This window comes from Trematosphaeria pertusa (assembly GCF_010094035.1).
Source record: "Trematosphaeria pertusa strain CBS 122368 unplaced genomic scaffold BU26scaffold_5, whole genome shotgun sequence".
Lineage (NCBI taxonomy): Eukaryota > Fungi > Ascomycota > Dothideomycetes > Pleosporales > Trematosphaeriaceae > Trematosphaeria > Trematosphaeria pertusa.
The window spans coordinates 2254715-2271636 of NW_022987216.1; the positions used below are offsets into that span (position 1 = coordinate 2254715).

Here is a 16922-nt window from a genome sequence, read left to right on the forward strand (position 1 = left end):
CCAGAGGTAAGGATTCAAGAGCGGCCCACGGCACGGGGTGGAGACGTTTGCAAGATCGCTGGGCGGAGAGCTGCTTGAGATGCCTTAAGAACCAGAGGCTTTCGAAAGATGAACGAGCCTGCGAAGCAGAGCATGTTAGACTACTGAGTTAGAGGGTGGCTCTCATGACGTACCGTATCGAGTCTATGCCTTCTCCGCTTAGCCTCGTTTGTACGCGCAGTTGGCGCAGCATGGGTTCCAGGACTGGTAGGGCCCATCTCCACACTCCGGGCAGTACCAATATGAGTCTTCTGGGCCATCTTGCAAAGGCTCGTCGATGTGCTTATGGTGCGACTCTCCCGGACAGGTGGAAGCGACAGGGGCACCCATCAATGGGCTCAGGAGAGATAGTCGAAGCCCACGTAGAAGAGTAGGGCAGTCGCGGTCGTCCAGCTCGGTCAAGGGTAAAGCGGTACGCAAAGCGTCGCCACACTCGGCGGGAATGGGCTTCAATAGACAGACGTCCATTGTGGAGAAGCGCAGCGTGGAGAAGGTATGCATTTTGACAAGGTAGAAGCAGGTCGTTGAACAACACAAGACGGTCGGCTAGGATATTGAGGGTTTAAAGAAACCGGAAGAAGTGGCGGGCGGGCTGTGGTGTGTTTGTCCGGAAGTTTCGTTGGGGAGAGGGCCGCTTTATAGCGTGCTCGAGACAGGGCGTGCCATATACTTGACGAGCTCCTTCGCGAGCTGTTCCTGACGGTAAGGAAAGAAGGCAGAAAAGCATGAGCCACCGTCACCGTCTGAGCTGAGGGCCAAGGCGCAGGCTAGGGAGGCCTCCACGGAGGCAGACCAGGTGCGGTGAGAGAGGGTAGCATGACCGGCAAGGGACCTTGGAGGACTGTGATGCTAACATGCGTCGGTGAGCGCCGAAGACGTCGACAAGCGGTCCAAGCGTGAACAGGACGGCGACATGGTGGTCCATTGGGAGTGAAGCCGAAGGCGTCGAAGACCGTTAGCCCTAGGATAGGGCCGAGAAGTGGCGGCCAGGCTTGGTAAAGTTTAGGCCGGAGCCCGTGTGCGCCACCTGCGTGTGACTGTTGAAAGAAAATCCATTGAGTGCCGGACCTGACAGTTGCTGAGTGGTCGTGGTAATCTCAAACGTGATAGGTCGAACGAGTGTCGTTTTATTACGCCCACGCTCGACAAGGTCCGAGTGAATGCAGGTGACAAGCTGCGCTACTCATCCCGGCTGCGCTGTGTGGTCGGGAGGGCTTGGTGCGGGACCGCAATTAGATTGGCTCACCGCGAAAGACGTTTGCCTGTTTGCCTAGCTGCGCGTACAGGAAGAGTCCAGAGCCGAAGCGTCAACCGACTCGAGTGCGCTTCGATGAAGGGGCTTCTGCTTCCGTACAATTTCAGTTAGCCAAAAGGCCAATGAGAACAGAGTATGCGTCTGGAGAAACGGTTGGAGTGATTTGGGTGTACGTACCAACGCAACTGACCCAACAATCCGACCCTAGCACAGAATCCGGGGCCTGGTTGCTGGAAGGCAACACCCTTGACACTGTTACATGCATCCCACGCTTTCGATATTGCTTCGCACGTCGCACAACCTGCAAGGGACGACACTGAGTGCCAAAAGAGAAGGTCGTCCGTACCCGGCGTGGGATAGAGCCGGGAATACGTCAGAATAGCACAAAAGAAAGACACTAAGAATTGCTAATGGGGGCTTTAGGAGCGAGGGACGAGGCTCAAATTGTTGACTCGGACAAGGAGAGGTATACGGTATAGAACGAAGCCCGCACCGAGACAGCAGTTGCAAAAAGCCCTGCCTGGTATCACGTCCATCAGACAAGCGGGGATCGAGAGAGTGCCGCAGGACCGTACGTGGAAGCCCTCGATGTCTCCGGTCTGCAAGAATTTCTAATTGCGGCTGGTTGTTGATGGTCGTGGTGGCGGGGTGCATCCGTCGTACGATGACCCCGAGCCTGAAGTGACAGTCGGTTGTTTATCCACGGTAGGGCTGGCCCCATGCGAAATACACTCCAACGTTGTCAGCCCTTTGACATATGTAATTCCCCTATCTTAGACACGCCGGCGGGGCATGGCCGCTTTCACTCCGCCGTTTGTAGTTGTGTAATCCGGACTCGAGGCGGACAGAACCCTCGTAACGGGGCCGAATGCTGCGTAGGGGCTGGATACATAGCGCGGATCTGCGGCGGCGCAGTCGGAGTTGTGGACAGGACGAGAGTCATGAGGCTTCTGTCGCAGTGATTCCTGGCGGCTAGTAAGAACCTGCTGGACTAGACATGGGCAGCATAGCTTACTCAGTGTTGGTCCCCGGAAGCGTCTCAGGTGAAGTACAACCCTAGGCAGACATGCTGCCGTGACTGACGGGCCTGGGGAGGCCACAAGGCTGGCATTGAAAGCCTCGCGGTGTGCCGGTAAAAGGTGCGGTGAGGAGGCCGTCAGTCGCAAGCTTCACAGCGCCGGGGCGCAGCACCTAAATACATGGTCCGAAAATGCCTCGGGCATGAGCGTCTTGTTGCAGCCCTCTTTCGCGCCTCACTTTCCGTGGTTGTGCTGCCACGAGTACACAGTGTGCGCTCATTTCGACGGAAATGGGATGAGGGCCATCACCTCTCCGGCGGCTGGGTCAATGGATGGCCGAATACTAGCAAAACAAGCGATAATGCGTCAGGCCGAAGAAAAGAAGAGAGACGATCGCACAAGGCTGAGGACTTCCGGTGACGAAAGCGTGCTAGTTTTGGGGCGGCTACGGAGTCCATCGAATGAGATATAGAGTGAAGCGAGATGAACGGAGCTACAGCGACACTTTCTTCGCGCGCGCATGAGAGACTGGATGATAGAAGCCGAAAGGAAAAGAGCCGTCAACAGCTGAGGGTCGAAGGGCTGAGGGATGGGGCTCGAATTGGTTTTGTGGATGAGATCATCTGCCATCTGCAGGTCAATGACTCGGCCGCGCTAGCCTCAGCTGACAACTTGACGGCATCGAGCGGGTCGTAGAAACCTTGGAGGGCGACAACGGCAAAGAGAAAGCATCTGCTTTGGCCGATGTCTGAAGAGGGTGCGAGGAGGAAGGGTGGCACGGTGGGTAGAGATAAACGGAGGCATGAGAAGCCGGGGAAGAGCGACTTGAAAGCCTTCACCCCGCGGTGCTACCCCGCATTCTGTCATCCACCCTCAATTGCAGCTAGCATGGTCAATTCTCCTGATGAAGCATCAAAAGGGCCCTTTTCGGCATATCGCGATAGATCTGCGGTGTTGTTTCGCCAATCCTACGATCTGAAACAAACAAAACAAGGTTGCGCATTGTCCAATCGCGTCACGTGCTGGGCCGCGGGACGCGAAATACGAGGCTGGGGTGGCTGAGCACGCCAAGCATTCCTGCTTACAACCCTCTCCAACCCCATCGCGCTTTCACGTACCACCATCACGCTTCAACATCCTTCAGATCGCGGCTTCTGAAAGCTCGCAGGACTGTGTACATAGCGCGCTGTCCCAAGTGCCGTCCTGCGCGCTGAAGGCCGTCCCACGGCCCTGTACTTACGCAGACGCGCCCCCTCTCCTCCGCACCTCGCAGGCCTTCGCACACCCTAACCCCTGCCCAGCATGTCTTTCTCGGAGAAAGACAGGAAGAAGGCGGCACTGGACCAGAGGATGGGCCAGCTCTCTTCCGTCCTGATGCCGCTACTACAGCTCGGAGCCCTGGGCTTCACGGCCTACGTCTTCATATACTCACTCGCTATCGAATATCTTCTTCGGCCCTCACCAGACTTCCAATCGCGTGGCGTCTTCCCCAGAAAACCCACTGCGGTAGCCCTCATCACAGTATTCTCGATTCTCCTTCTAATCCTCATGGTGACCTGGATGCGCCTTCTCCAGGTCATCTGGACAAACCCGGGTCTCATGCCGCTGGGCAAGCCCTCCTCCGAAAAACAAGAAGCGTCGCAAAAGTACTTCGAGAAATACGACGCCTTCATCGCCGACTACGACGGCGATCCGCTCTGGTGCAATAAATGCCACAATTTCAAGCCGGACCGCACCCACCATTGCAGAGAGCTTAATCGCTGCGTACGACGTATGGACCATTACTGCCCGTGGGCGGGCGGCATAATCAGTGAGACGACGCACAAGTTCTTCATCCAGTTCGTTTTCTACGGCACGATTATTACGACTTTCACCCTGGTTCCGATGGCGTACTTTTTGGCGGAGCGCATACGACTACTGGGCTCTAAGCCAGCGACTTGGATAGCGGCGACTGCCCTGGCGGGTATATTTTGCATATTTACGGGGACGATGTTTTTCACGACGTTCTGGAATCTCAGCATCAACTACACGACGATCGAAACCGTGCAAAGAGGCGGAGTACACAATATCGCGATGCTGGCTACGGCGGGAACGTCGCGGAGTAAAAACTCGTCCAGGGCCTCGAGGAGCCCGAATCAACAGCCGCCTACTGTGCTGAAGGAGGTGCAGCGCGATGCCTCGCGTTCCTACGTTCTCTTCCAGACGCAACCGTTCGATCACCCATGGGATATAGGCACGTGGCCGAACCTACAGAGCATCATGGGCTACAGCATCTGGCAGTGGCTCGTCCCGTTGAAGATGAGCCCCTGCATACAACACGACGATATTCGCGGCGAGTTTGGCTGGGCGCAAAAAGTGTTGGATATGGCTGCGGAGTATCAGGAGGATCGGCCCGGGATGCAGATACACCTGCTCTCCGACTCCCGACGGAGAAATCGCTGAATGTCTTCAAGGGATTACTAGGTGTTGAGGTGCATGGCGAGCGCATAGCGGTTCAGGGTCTTGACGATGTGACTGTTGGAATGGCATTCTTATGATACCCGAAGCGCAGCATACTTGGCTTGACGTACATAGCATCACGCAGACCTAATATTGCATTCCTTCGCATCAGCCACTCTTCACGCTCTCACCACACCCATTAGCGCCTTCCGCACTCCACTCTCGGTACGCTATCAAAACGCCCTCAACGTTTCCCCCCCTACATCCAACCACGGACGCTGCATTACCGCTCAACGGCCACGGCTATACCCGTCTCTCAACCACCCTTCCGCTCAACCACGGGCCGACCTCGCATGGTCGCCTCACTTTATCCCGAGTTCCACCTTGCATCACTCTGCATGGGCGAGTTCCAGCGGTACTAGAACTGCTCACCTCCCATGGATAAAGGCGAGGCTGTGTACTCAAGCCATGCGTAGGAATGCTGTCACGCTGTCGGGATGTCAACATCGAGCTATTTTTATTTCTTCTCGACGCGCACATGCTTCTGAAGGCCGTTGGCCGCGGTTGCGTTACGGCTGTCTGGCTCACGCAGCGGGATAAGCGTACCAGCCAGCCAGCCTCGCGATGCATGCTCGTGATGCAGGAACGAGACGGCGATGCATCGATCGCCTAAGTGTGCCTGCTTGAGAAACACAGATAATAGTTTCTTTCAACGCATGACTGACTGACTGCCTGCCTGACTGACTGCCCTCTGAACCCCTAAGAAGCACCTGCTTCGAACTCAATCAGCCCACTCATGACGATCATTCCCCTCGCAACGACAAGAGAGTCCGAGTGCAAGCTAACTCGCTCCACATCTATGCTTCCGCCCCGGGCAACAAACTCTCCCGACTCACCAACTCCCAGCCCGCACGTTGCAAAAATAATTGCCATTCTCCTAGGTATTGACAAAGGAGGGAGCGGTAGATAGACTTGCTAAGGCGCATGCAGGTAGCGAGGCAGTGCAGCAGTGAGGGGAGCGCAGACGGGCGAGCGGCCGGTACTGTACACGCGCCAGACTCCGACGACAGCCAAGGCCGGGGTTCACAGTCGGGTCAATGCAGGCATCATCGTGATATCGTTCCTCACGAGTTGCGCGGGCGAGCAGGGGGGTTTCAAACACGGCGCTTCTGGTAGGCAGGCGTAGGCGTGAGTGTTGCTCTGGATTCCCGCGGCCCGGTTTATGCAGTGGAGTTGCCAATAGAGTCTGGCTTGCTTTTTGGATATCGACGTGGTGGGCCGGGGGCAGTGCGGATAGCGGCGTCGCGACAGCGGACACGGGGACGTGACTGGCTGGCGGGCAGATGGCGGGGGGTCTTGACCCTCGCAAACGTAATGCATGCCCAGGTTGACCGTTGGGAAAGTGCAGTGCAGTGCAAAGTGGTAAAGCATAGGGGCGAGCGGACAGTTCTCCCAAAACCGCGGCAAGGCGCTATGGAAGGGGGACCGAGCTCGAGCGCATCGGGCTGTGTAAGATGGGGGACGATTTTTCGGGGGATAATGGGTCAGGCTATTGGAATTCTGGCGGTGCTGCCGAGTTTCACGCGATGGGTGGGAGGGTCTCTCAACCAAGGGGCGGGAGAGAGTGGCTAGCAGGACGAGGTTGACGAAAGTTCGGATCAGATACGGCGCGCCTCGGCCAAGAGGAGCAACGCAGTGACTGCATGGAGGAGCAGGCAGTCAGATAGAACGTGTACAGATGATTATGATGCTTCAGCGATAATTATACAATTAGGACTATTAAGTGCGTGAATAGCGTACAGACAATGCCATGGTGCCGGCCTCTCGTGATGTCCCATCCAACGTCCCTTTTACCCAGCTTTCCTAGCTGGGGTATGAAAACGACTCGTTTGTCAATAAGAAATCACAGCAGACAACTCAAAAGGGGGAGACGAAGCCAAAGGCCTCAAGCCTACAACCCATATTACCACCGTTGATTCCTGATCCCAAGTGTGTATTCGGAGAGGGTACCGATAACCCACCAAACGCCAGATAATGCCATTCGAAAGGGAAATTTCTTTTGGACGGCGCCCCGGTTTCGGGGGGCTGCCATCTGAAGCCAAATAATAGAATACCAATGACCATATGCATCGAAGGAAGTAAAGACTTTTTGGGATCCTTGTCCGATATACCCTCGTCGAGAGACGTCGTCAAAGAATGTAATTAGACAGAAGCGTAAGTTCGAGGTATACGGATCGGCCGTGATACCGTCGTAATCGAGGTGAGAATATGAAGACCGGTGGTGGATAAGCAGATCAACTGCGAGCGAATCCAACAGTCAAACGTGACCCGAGGGGAGCATTGGAGTGGGCGGAGGAGCCGGCGGTCGAGGGCGAGGGCTTACGGTGCGTCGTCCTTATTGGCCTCGCCCTTCTCGCGAGCCTCGCGTTGCTCTTTCTGCGGAGCACGCCGTCGGGCGTTGATGAACCAATTGGACACCTGATAAGTGTAAGTTGCGCTATTTCTTAACGACGCACCCAGTTGTGGTTCTTGAGCGGGGCCGAGGGCTGCAACGTTGGGACGAAGAGGGGTCAGGACAGTTGAAGGGCGTCGACTGGCACTTGAAAGACAGGTGCAGCCGGGGCGCACCTTCAATAGACAGATTGAAAAGTGGGACCTGACGTACCTGATTAAGAGTGAGCTGCGTCTGCCTGCATAGCTCCACCTTCTCCTCTTCGGTGGGGTATGGAGACTCCCGATGGCGAGCGAACCACTCTTTCAAGATAGCGGTAGATTCCTTGGGGAGGTTTCCTCGTCGCTTCCTGTTGAAAGAACTCTGATCTATGCCGAGTGTTGACTGGAAGGTGTAGTTGTGCTGCGGATGCGGGTGCGGGTGTGGGAGGTACGCGCCGTCATAGCCCGGATGGGGAGCAGCTACATACGTGGGCGGGCCGTAACGGGGATCATAATGCGTCCTTTCAAGCGTGTAACCGTGGGCCGCGGAATGAGGATCCGGATAGTAGCTCCCTCTGGGGTCGTAAGAGGACGAATGCAATCGCGCAGGTTGGTAAGCCGCCAGCGAAGTGAGTTTGCGAGGAGGAGCATGCGAATATTGGTACGATCCATGCGCATGAGAAACAGGAGTCGACTGGTGACGCACATGGGTAGACAAGGTGTGCGTTGGGGGTGCCACATAAGGAAGACTCGGCCGGTGATGATGGCTGGGAGCCTGCTGATGCACTGTTGGCTGCTGCGAACCCATGGGCGGGTTGTAGGCAGAGGAAAGTGCAGGGTCGATATTCGAGGAGTGCTGGTAAACATCGGCGACAGTGTCAAGGCGCCTGCGCTTTGTGTCTGTCCAGGCAACCTCGTCAAACTGCGGCGCTGCCGACACAGGGGAATTCGCAATTGACGTAGCCCTGCGGGAGGGCGTACGCGGCGGTGATGGCTCGCGCACGGCGTGCAGCAACTTAAGCATGTCAGTGGAATTAAAGAGTAGCGCCTCAGCGCTCGGCGTACCTGAGAGAACGAGGGCAGCGAATTTTGACCCTGTCGCTGCTCGCCCGGCTGGAATGGCGGTGAATTGCGAATGTGATGGTTCTGCTCATCGGTGTCATTCTTTACGGTCTTTTCACTGGGGCTATTAAGGCTGTCGATGCGTGGGATGCCCTTGATGACGTCCCTGAGAGGAGGAGCCCACATGGCAGCTGGGGGGTCGTTGGATAGGAATGATTGGGGAGTGGGATTGGAGAATATGTCTTTGGAGATAGGAATATAAGGAGTAGGAGGTGCGGGTGGGGTTGTGGGTGGAAGGAGCGTGTCAAGCTTAAAAGAAGGAAGCTCACGTACTGCAGCCAGGCCAGGCAGCGCCTTCTCAGAGCTACGAGAGTCGTCTGGAGAAGCCATTCTGCGCGGTCCCAGAGGGAAGTGGCGATGCGGGATATCGTGGAGCGTGAGGTACTCCATTGGGCGGTATGTGCTGCAATATATACCTCGTCAGCCGATTCTCGCAGCTTCAACGGTTACCTCCCTCGTAGCGTACCAGTGACGCCTGTTGAGCGTGCTTCACCCTTTCCGGAGCCGCCAGACGTCCGTCAGAGCCTCAGTCGCGTCAAGTATACACAGCTACCACGGCTCGACCTGCCAGGGGTCTTCCCAACGACTAGAATCACTCACCAATCTGATTACGCCGCTGCGAAGAAGAGAAAGTGGAGCCGAAGAGGACCAATGCCGCCAGTCGAAGGAAATACGTCTGATATAAGTCGACCGTGGTGGACCTAGGTATCCAAGCCCAATGAGGTAATTATAGGACTCGTATTATGGGCTTTCTCGTCGGCGCACAGGGCGAGTGTCGCGCGCGGAATGGATGAGGATCAGCCGGCGCAAACAGCCAGCGGTTCGCGGGAGGGCAGACCGGGTGACTGAGGATGGATAGGGATATTTAACAGAGCCCGACTGACGAGCCACAGGCGGGGCGCTACGATGGTGGAGGCAAAAGTGCAACGGCGCCCTTGGACCATGCAAAGCTTCCGTCTGGATTTGGGGGCGCCAGGAGGTGCCAGAAAATGCGAGAGGGGACCGCTAGGTACCGTCGGGCGGCGCCCGCAAAGTTGACAGGTGAGAGTTAAGGTTCTGCTTATTCTCCGAGCGCGACACAAGCGGGCATATGGCTGGCGGTGGGCTGGCAGAGGAAACAAAGGGCCCTCCCACTATGCCGCAGGACTCGAGGCACGAGCAGACCCAGGCTAGTACTCTCCCAGGGATAGCCGTCGCGCTGGGTTGCCGGCGAAGGTGGTGAAGCTGCGCGATGCAAGATGCGCCTCCCGTGCAGGCCGCTAGGCCCGGGGCCACACGGCGCTGCCATCAGAGCCGTCGCCGCTGTCTCCACCACTCGCCGCGAGCCCTGCACCGTCGCCGATCCGCTTCGCACAGGCTGCAGCTGACTCGATGCAGAAACTGAGAAACTGCAGACGCGTGCAGGGGTGATATCTGCTGCTCGCTCCATTCGTCGCGCTGCTGTTCGCTGGCTGCTATGCCTCTGCTTCAGCACAGCCCTGGCGATCGCCGCAACCCTGACCGCCGCATCGAACTGTCAACGTCCCGTCACGTCGCTAGTGGACATGGTGGCTGGAGATTGACGAGCAGGAGATTAAATCCCCCAGGCGGCTCGCTGCCAGGCCACCCGATTAGGAAGCCACTTTGTTCAGGCTTGCCCTCAGCCGAAGTCTCTCGAGTCTAAACCTGCCTTGGTCCCTTAGTCAGGCCTTCCTGCTCTGTAGCTACATGGTCTAAACATGAGACAATCAGCCAGTGCCTCTGCCACACCCTGAGGCGCGAGCACAAGCTGCACGACCTCTACCGGGGACCCGTCGCACGGGACTGTGACATTTGCTTCTGGGGAGCCGCCGCCCTGCGATTGGAGCAGGACGCACCGGGGCCGGAATTTGCGATCTCGGAGGGGCAAGATTGCGTGAACGACGCTGCATCCACCCGCCTCGTGGCCATGAGCGGAGACGAATTCGAGCATAGTGAGCTGCTGTGGACGTAAGATCCGCGGTGACGGGGCCCCTGGACTTGGAGCAGCCAGTGCCGGGAAGACAGCTGCCGCAAGCCAAACCGGGCTGGTGGCTGGGCAAGCATACGGGTGCATGCGGATGCTTCCCAGCAGCCAGGAGCGCGAGTCTGGGTGTGTTGTCGACATCCAGCACGGCCTCACACGGCGAGAGGCGTCTAGTGCGGCAACAGAGGGCATATCGAAACGCAGAAGAGGCGTTGAGCAGGTGGTACGAAAATAGAAGTGGGATGCAGGCTCCGCGACTCGGCACTGCTCTGAAGCGGATGATCGACAGCGATACCTACGCTCACCACGAGCAATTGAGGGATGCCCCGGGTAGACGACAGCGACTATGTGACTCGCGCAGAGCGCCCTCAAACGAGGAAAAGAAGTGGCAGGGATGTGCCTGATCTGGTGGAAACATCCAGGGCCCCGCTACTGTTTGAACATTGGAGGCGGAGTGAGAGGCCGACACGTGCAGCGTGGACGACGAGCAGGGCGCTGACGAGACAGAGGCAGGCGCAGAGGACGCTCAATGGACGCCCCTTTCTGGGGCTTTGTTGACAGCTGACTGGCGCCGGCCGCTGGTGCGCATCGGGGATGCTGGTGGACGGTTTGGGAGGGGGAGGAGGTGGAGGAGGCGGCCACGGGTGATTCGCGGCTAGGTTTCGAGCGCTAGTCCCGATCTGGGCAGGCTCCTCATATCCCGCGCTGCCGGCCGATCAACTTCGCATCAACCCGCCAGATCCCGGACGCCTCCATCTCATCCAGCCGCGGCATTTTGTTTCCGCCAGCGATGTCCTCGACGGCGCGAAGTTTGACGTGGCGCTCAGCCGGCCGCAGCAGCAGCAGCGCGGAGCAAATAGGGCAGCGTCGCCGGCCAATGCAGTACGTACCGCTCTTCTCGTCCGCCCGCCCCCATCCATCGCCATGCAGCCTCGGCGACGGTAGACGGTCCGGAGTCAGACCCATGCATCTCGACGTCCGTCCTGACCGCTCCCGCTGTGCGCCATTGGTGCTCCCCCGCCGTTCCTGCGGGGATCATGGTGGCCCTTGAGAGAGCGTCTTCGGCCCTGCGATCCTGGCCCCGGCGAACCTCCTGCTCGGAAACGCACGCCCATCGAGAGCCCCAGCAAATCGCCCGGCCGCTCCAGCAAATCCGGTCTGGTACTCGCACAAGCTGCGATGCGACTGTGCGGAAGCAACGCGGCGGGTCGCTGTGTCGCACAACAGCGCTGTCATGCCGTCGCCGCCGCCGTCCTGCTCTCCTGCTGGGCGGCTAGCAGTTCACCGTGTGGGCCGCCAAGGCCGCCCGCCTTTGCGCCATGCTCTGTCAGTCGAGCTGTAGCGTCGAATCTTCGGCCGCCTCAAGTGCCATCGCGCCGGGCTAATCGCTTGCACCGCCCCCGGCTCGCGCCAGGAGGGAGACCTCATATATCATCGCACCGCATGTCCTCGACCGCACCAACTGGGAAGACACAACGCCGGACGACGACGCTCGTGCACGTCTCTCACCGAGCGCGGAAAACAACGTGCAGCGGAAGGCCCTTGCTGCCTCGATATCGTTGCTGGGTTGCGTCTTGTGCCCGCCTCGGTTCAGAGCTCTGCGACTGGCGCTGTCATACAAGATGGGAGCCACCAACGCCATCTTGTGCGCAGCGCAACCTTCAACTTGGTTTCAAGCCCCGCCGTCGTGTGCCCTATCGTGTCTCCTGCCCTCCTCGTACCCCATCCGCGGGCCAGGGCAACCCTGTTAACTCGACGCTTTCAGTAGCCTGGGAGTTTGACTACGTGCCCCACCGCCGTCTCGAAAGCGTGTCGGATCATGGAACCCGCCACCGGCTTTCTGGAAGTATATGATGCGCTCTTGTTTTATCGAACATCATCGCATGTTCTTTGCCCTTTGGCCGACAATTCTGCCTACACTGGATCCAGCAAACGGCAATAGCCGTAATCGTAATCGCAACTGCAACCGCCCCCGTGCTGAGCTTCATAGTTTTACGGCGCCATCACGACCCGTTCTACAGAGTAATGCGTGGCGGTTTGTCTGTCACCGCCAACCCCAGGTATGCCAGTCCGAGCCTGTACTGAGCTCAAGAACGTCGGTGTATTGGCCACGGCGACGAGACGAAAATGAGAACGCGAACGTGGTAGTATCCGTGACACTGTACACATTTCCGCCCTCACAAGCGTGCCGGCGGAGTGGGAGTTGTGAACCGTTACCCAAAGGCGAGAGTCCCTCGACGATCGACGTACATGGCACTTAACGGATCATCCCACAACAACGACTTGACAAGTCGGTGAGGACTCGTTCTTCCTTCCAAGGCCGGTTGTACATATTATGGTACCATGCAGAGAGCATCTCGACCCTCCTTCGCATGTTCCCTTCACGCAGCCCACAGATTCTTCCTCCAATATGAGGACGCAGCGACTCTTCCCGCGGTACACAACAGCAACGTCACCCGGTATCTGGAAATAGCGGACTTCCACCTTCCCAAGTCATGGGATTGAAGTGTGCTCGGTCCAGTCACCGATGGATCGTGTGTAGTGTCGCATTCCATCATCTCCAGTCTCCGGACCATACAGCATGCGCAAAGGTGCATCTTGCAGTCACCCGCGTGCGACCATGTTGACATATCTACCTCTGCGCTTGGGTGGTCAACCTCACCGCCTGCAAAGAGCGTGGCTTCAAGCTCTCATCGCAGAACGAGTCGTACGCATTTGCTGAACGCCAGTTCTAGCCCACCTGGTCCTGCCGTGGCGCTGCTGCAGCGACCCTGAGCGAACGTCTTAGCGACAGCGACCCCTCATTTCCATCCTTTCCACTTTTGATCTCCACTCTACTACTGTGTTGACCGAAACTAAACTGGATGATGAAACGCACTCATTCTTTGCAACCACCTAGTCTCTCAGTCTAGTTAGCTACAGCGTCGTCACAATTCTCGAACATCCGTCCAATCAGCCTCATTACTTTCCCAGTGGATGACGCACCCCCTCGTCGACTCGAGAGGCGACCGAACGAGCATCTCCGAACCGACAGGGGTAATCTGCATCCATGCTGTGCGAACATCTGTCGATTACTGCCGCAGACACGGGTAACTGCTCAACGCAACACACCCTCGGTCGGCAAGAGGCGCGACGAGATCTCAAATTCCGTTTTCCGGCACATCACGTGGATCGCTCCGTCCCGAGGTTCTATCAGCGTTGGTCTGTGTGTCTGTCAAATTGTCATTGTCAAAGTTAGTTTCTGTCCGGGCCGCCAAAAGGTACCTAGTGTACTCTTCCGGGCTTATTGGCCGCAGTTCCTCCGCCACCAGAAGGACGTGAAACAATTTTCTGGGATTGCTGCTGGTTTTAAAACAACGTTCTCGGGTGCCGGCTTCCGGACTGGTTGGCCGAAATTCCGTTCCTGTTTTCTGCGAACGCACTGCCAACGCCCGTGGGCTCTATTCTCTTCCACCGAAAGCCATGGCAGTCAGATTGTAGCCTTGCGTGTGGCACTCGTGTGCATGCCTACATCTGGTGTCTTGACATTGCGCTTCCGCGCGCGCCGAGCGACTTTAAGCAGTCCTATAACGTCCTGCTGCAACATGGGAGATTACCTGCGAACCGCTTGCGCTGCAATTCAACAGTGCGCATGCGTGTCAGTAGCTTCTCACATTACGTGCTATCGTTTCGTATCACGCCTTGCCTCTTTTCTTTCGGAATTCCTGCCTCGTGCTCAAAGCGCAGACGGAACACGTAGAACGCCTTCGGAAGAATCGTGCTAATTATTTGACTCCTTCTCAGAATAGATACGTCTTTCCTGCCCATCTAAGAACGGTTGCTAATTTAGAGAGAACTATTGAGTGGCTGGAAGTGGCTGGTCGGCGGTTTCAAGCCGCGGCTGCCATGCCGCTGCACGTTAGCCGTAGCAAGGGGGCTTCGATTCAACCTATACATATTGTAGCCTCTCGAGGCTAGAGTGCCAGCCACACCGCCTCTATCTAGCTTTGATTACTCACTATGTTGAAGAATACATCCTACGGAAGCAGCTACTGCCGTAGAAGGCTCAGAAACTTGCTCAATCGGGTCCAATCCTGTTGCCCCATCACAAGTTACTCCAGGCTATACCTTGTTTTCAATGTCGCCTTTCGAAGCAACCGCTCGTAGGGCCTGTTACACGTGTACTCAGGCCAACATAGCCACGGCCTAGCATCCTACTTCAGTCTCAACCCCTATGCTACTGAAGTCAAGTTCCGCCATTGCGCAAACCCCCAAACTGGGCGAACATGCTGCGAGGATACACGATGGGTGCGAGAACTCTACTCTGAGAAAGCAAACTGGCAACCGTCACTACTTTTTCACCATGTGGGCGCTCAACAATCACTTCTTCGAGTGCATTAGGGCCTCTAGCTTAGGGGACCTTATGCAACACCTAGACAGAAGCGTGGTGAACAATCTCGTCATCTGCAATGGCTTCGAGAAGTAAATGGCGGTGTACCAACAGCTCTCCTCCATTCCCTAAACTTCGGTTTAGTTCCGGCCCTCCCTCACGCTCATCTCTTCGCAATCTGCATCACGGCCCCGTTCGAGATCCGAAACCCACGGGTGTCCGATGTGCCCTCAGTAGATCTATGGTCTACTGCGCCTACGTTAGCATATCCCTGACATTGTCAACGAGCTGCTGCTGCTCCGTGACGGGATCACGTCGCACTTCATTGAAACCGCTGCTGCAAGTCTCACATAACGTCATATGATTTGCAAGTACTACGTATAGTTTGCGGCAACCCCGCTCGATATGATTCAACCCTCCACAATTGGTTTTGCCCGGTATGTCTTCTCTATGGTTCTCCTTTCCGAGTTAGCCAACGTTCGCATGATCAAAGCGCGTAATGCCCTGAGCTAGGTAGGAGATGCGTGGGATTAACTCGCCTCAGCGCATGACTAACAGTGACAGACGAGCTGATCACCATTCAGAGAAGCAAATCTAAACCCGTTTATCCTTATCCTGCCGACATGTTACTCGAAACGGAAGGTAAATTGTCCTTGAGAAACTTCAGCCCACTGGCATTCATGCCTGCTCTAAAAGGCCCGCGATTTACGGCTCGCTAGACATAGTCTGTCTGATCTAGAAGATGCTGATCGACTCGTTTTCTGCAATTATATGATCACGTTGGATCAACGTCATTTCCACAGTCACTCGATCGACTCTTATCTCTCTCTTCAGCAATGCTAGACCAACAACGAAGTATTACGAGGACAATCTATTCCTTCGTCCTTCCGAAGATCTCTTATATCTCCAATTGAAGAAGGAAGAACTTGACATGTGAGCACGACGAGACATCCCCGCAAAACACGAAGAATTAGTAGCATCTCAATGCTGACACATCTCAACCCGTTTTACCCAGACCACCGTATATAGATTCACATTGCGCATCGTGAGAGATGTGATGAGCTCCAAGCCCAGGCAACCCGACAGGCGCTTCGCGGTAGTACATTTCACGATTATTCCCGGATAATGGAAGAGTATAGACTGTAGTGGTTCGCTTCTGCGTTCACGAAACACATCACCCCATTGCGGGACGCGTACCGAACTGGTTGTGTTCGTTGATCGTTCGCTAATCGCCAGCATCGCTGTTCTCCCTGATCTCGTGCAAGGGGACATGCTTCCTAATACGTCGTATGCGTTCACAGATACTGATCTAAAGGCCACTGAAGGCCGATCAGTCTGGGCCCGGTTCATCGGTGCGGGCGAGTGGCTTCGCGCGGCCATTTTACAACACTGTCCGCGCGGCAGCGTTTCTGGCTTTCAGTTTTCTTCTAGTGGTGGGGTCCTTAGCTATCGAGTGTGGCTGCAGCTCGGATCTGTTTGATAGTGTCGCCCTTTTTCCCTCGTTGGGGGAGACGACGCGTTCCATGAATGGATGCCTCATCGAGCAACCTTTCCCGTGTACCGGACCTGTGGCGATAGCCTCTACACTCTCGTTACGACGTCTTTCACGGCTACAATGCGCGAGAGCCGGAATTGTAGAGCTTTCAGCTTCCTACTGCGCAGAGTTTTGAGCTGACCTGCTCATTTTCAACGCGCTCCGCATACTCCGGTCTATATTTTAGTCTCGACACTTATGTCCAACAACGCTGTTTCGGGCGGAGCGTAGCCGCCAGGACGACAGTTGGTGCGGTGCAAGGCACAAGCTTGCCGGACTTAATTTTTAGTCGAGCTACTGCTGTCTTCTGCACTTCCCAAGTGATAGCTAGCGGTGTTGGCGTGCATTATCCCAACAACAAGGCGATGGTTGCCCCTATCCAAGAGGAGATCCTGGAACAAGCCCTTCTTCCCTTGCGGCCGGAGAAAATTCACGCTGGAACAATAGTCTGGCGGTTTTATTGTAGCAGTGGTGTCGCGAGCCCCTTCCACCTTCCCTTTGATTCCCTCTTCGGATGTTGAGAGGCACTTTCCGGCGCGCGGTGAGGCTTTGGGGAAGACACGTCGACGACGCAAAAGCAAAGAGCGTGGGATGTCTACTTCTGATCTGGTGGGGTTTTTTTTCCTCTCCTACTTTTGCTAGTGACTTGGTTTGGCATGTGCTTAGCCCTCTGCGGATAGGAGTAACATATTTGCGAATTCGGCCCTGGAGACCTACTCCCCTAACTA

General features: G+C 56.3%; 5 protein-coding genes across 5 annotated transcripts; 2 read left to right on the forward strand and 3 right to left on the reverse strand.

Annotated features, from left to right (window-relative positions):
- Positions 1 to 198: 198 nt before the first annotated feature.
- On the reverse strand, positions 199 to 540 carry BU26DRAFT_503906 (uncharacterized protein; the record flags this gene model as incomplete). The annotated part of the gene is made up of 1 exon (XM_033826727.1): positions 199 to 540. The coding sequence occupies one exon, from the start codon at positions 538 to 540 to the stop codon at positions 199 to 201; it is 342 nt and encodes a 113-aa protein (XP_033686389.1).
- Positions 541 to 3426: 2886 nt separating this feature from the next.
- BU26DRAFT_518048 (zf-DHHC-domain-containing protein) lies at positions 3427 to 5129 on the forward strand. Its single transcript, XM_033828721.1, has one exon. It carries the CDS (start codon positions 3664 to 3666, stop codon positions 4753 to 4755), a length of 1092 nt encoding a protein of 363 aa, XP_033686390.1. The 5' UTR covers positions 3427 to 3663; the 3' UTR covers positions 4756 to 5129.
- Positions 5130 to 7006: 1877 nt separating this feature from the next.
- On the reverse strand, positions 7007 to 9032 carry BU26DRAFT_282054 (uncharacterized protein). Its single transcript, XM_033821522.1, has 3 exons — positions 8251 to 9032; positions 7418 to 8200; positions 7007 to 7230 (listed from the first exon to the last, which is right to left on the reverse strand). The coding sequence occupies exons 1-3, from the start codon at positions 8695 to 8697 to the stop codon at positions 7132 to 7134; spliced, it is 1329 nt and encodes a 442-aa protein (XP_033686391.1). The 5' UTR covers positions 8698 to 9032; the 3' UTR covers positions 7007 to 7131.
- An 828-nt stretch (positions 9033 to 9860) lies between these two features.
- Positions 9861 to 10571, reverse strand: BU26DRAFT_282034 (uncharacterized protein). The gene has a single exon (XM_033821521.1). The coding sequence runs from the start codon at positions 10481 to 10483 to the stop codon at positions 9986 to 9988; it is 498 nt and encodes a 165-aa protein (XP_033686392.1). The 5' UTR covers positions 10484 to 10571; the 3' UTR covers positions 9861 to 9985.
- Positions 10572 to 11364: 793 nt separating this feature from the next.
- Positions 11365 to 12214, forward strand: BU26DRAFT_282095 (uncharacterized protein). The gene has a single exon (XM_033821523.1). The coding sequence runs from the start codon at positions 11471 to 11473 to the stop codon at positions 12143 to 12145; it is 675 nt and encodes a 224-aa protein (XP_033686393.1). The 5' UTR covers positions 11365 to 11470; the 3' UTR covers positions 12146 to 12214.
- The last annotated feature ends 4708 nt before the right edge of the window (positions 12215 to 16922 follow it).

Excerpts from the sequence above, each read along its gene's own strand:
- BU26DRAFT_282034 (XM_033821521.1), bottom strand. The coding sequence starts at position 10,483 with ATGCCCTCTGTTGCCGCACTAGACGCCTCTCGCCGTGTGAGGCCGTGC.
- BU26DRAFT_282054 (XM_033821522.1), bottom strand. The coding sequence starts at position 8,697 with ATGGAGTACCTCACGCTCCACGATATCCCGCATCGCCACTTCCCTCTG. Across the intron at positions 8,201-8,250 it reads CGCTGCCCTCGTTCTCTCAG|TTGCTGCACGCCGTGCGCGA; the intron begins GTACGCCGAGCG and ends GACATGCTTAAG. Across the intron at positions 7,231-7,417 it reads CGCAGCTCACTCTTAATCAG|GTGTCCAATTGGTTCATCAA; the intron begins GTACGTCAGGTC and ends TACACTTATCAG.
- BU26DRAFT_282095 (XM_033821523.1), top strand. The coding sequence starts at position 11,471 with ATGCGACTGTGCGGAAGCAACGCGGCGGGTCGCTGTGTCGCACAACAG.
- BU26DRAFT_518048 (XM_033828721.1), top strand. The coding sequence starts at position 3,664 with ATGGGCCAGCTCTCTTCCGTCCTGATGCCGCTACTACAGCTCGGAGCC.